This window comes from Sinocyclocheilus rhinocerous, unplaced genomic scaffold (assembly GCF_001515625.1).
Source record: "Sinocyclocheilus rhinocerous isolate Xijiao unplaced genomic scaffold, SAMN03320098_v1.1 scaffold828, whole genome shotgun sequence".
Lineage (NCBI taxonomy): Eukaryota > Metazoa > Chordata > Actinopteri > Cypriniformes > Cyprinidae > Sinocyclocheilus > Sinocyclocheilus rhinocerous.
This window is the reverse complement of record NW_015634025.1, coordinates 404,995-405,940: the sequence shown is the minus strand read 5'-3', so window position 1 is coordinate 405,940 and position 946 is coordinate 404,995. Positions and strand designations below refer to the sequence as shown.

Here is a 946-nt window from a genome sequence, read left to right as displayed (position 1 = left end):
GTGTGTGTGTGTGTGTGTGTGTGTGTGTGAGTGTGTGTGTGTGTGTGTGTGTGTGTGTGTGAGTGTGTGTGTGTGTGTGTGTGTGTGTGTGTGAGTGTGTGTGTGTGAGTGTGTGTGTGTACCTGAAGTCGCTGTAGGGGTGTATGATCCAGGCTCCAGCTGATCTGAGTCTCTCCTGCTCCAGAGCCACGGCCTTGTGGCTGCCCAACATGCGGAGGGAGAACTTGTTGACGCCGGGCTGCAGCATGGCTCCGAACTGCCTCTGGATGAAGGTGGACTGGTTTGAATAGCTGTAATCCTCGCCGTCTAGCCCCGGTCCGATGCTGTTCTTTTGAACTTTCTGTTTATCCTGAAAAATAAAATCTATCACCGTTTCCACAAAAATATTGAGCAGCACAACTGTTTTCAACATTGATAATAATCAGAAATGTTTCTTGAGCAGCAAATCAGCATATTAGAATGATTTCTGAAGATCATGTGACACTGAAGACTGGAGTAATGATGCTGAAAATACAGCTGCGCATCACAGAAATAAATTACAGTTTAACACATATTCACATAAAAAACAGCTGTTTAAATTGTAATAATATTTAGCTGTTTTTACTGTATTTTTAATCAAATAAACGCAGTCTTGCTGAGCAGAAGAGACTTCTTTCAAAAACGTTACCAAATCTCTCACTCCAAACTTTTGACCAGTCCAGTGATCTGACTGAATTAATTATCGAATCACTGACTGACACATCCGAACTGCCTCTGGATGAAGGTGGACTGGTTTGAGTAGCTGTAATCCTCACCGTCCAGCCCCGGACCGGCCTCAGGGGTCCCGGCCGCCGTGGTGGTGGTGGTCTCGGGTCCGGCGGCCACCACGACCATCCCGGTGCCGGTGGAGGAGGAGGTGGATGCCAGAGCGGCTCGGGAGGCGAAGCCCACGGAGCGCTGCACGGTG

At 48.4% G+C, this 946-nt stretch overlaps 1 protein-coding gene across 1 annotated transcript in view; it reads right to left on the bottom strand.

Annotated features, from left to right (window-relative positions):
* LOC107745159 (potassium/sodium hyperpolarization-activated cyclic nucleotide-gated channel 3) overlaps nucleotides 1–940 on the bottom strand; it is a 16,095-nt gene extending 15,155 nt beyond the window's left edge. The window contains exons 1-2 of the mRNA XM_016559006.1: nucleotides 752–940; nucleotides 123–260 (exon numbers count right to left, since the gene is read on the bottom strand). Coding sequence (XP_016414492.1) covers nucleotides 123–260; nucleotides 752–873 — 260 coding nt within the window. The 5' untranslated portion in view covers nucleotides 874–940. The remainder of the gene's footprint in view (nucleotides 1–122; nucleotides 261–751) is intronic.
* Nucleotides 941–946: the final 6 nt, after the last annotated feature.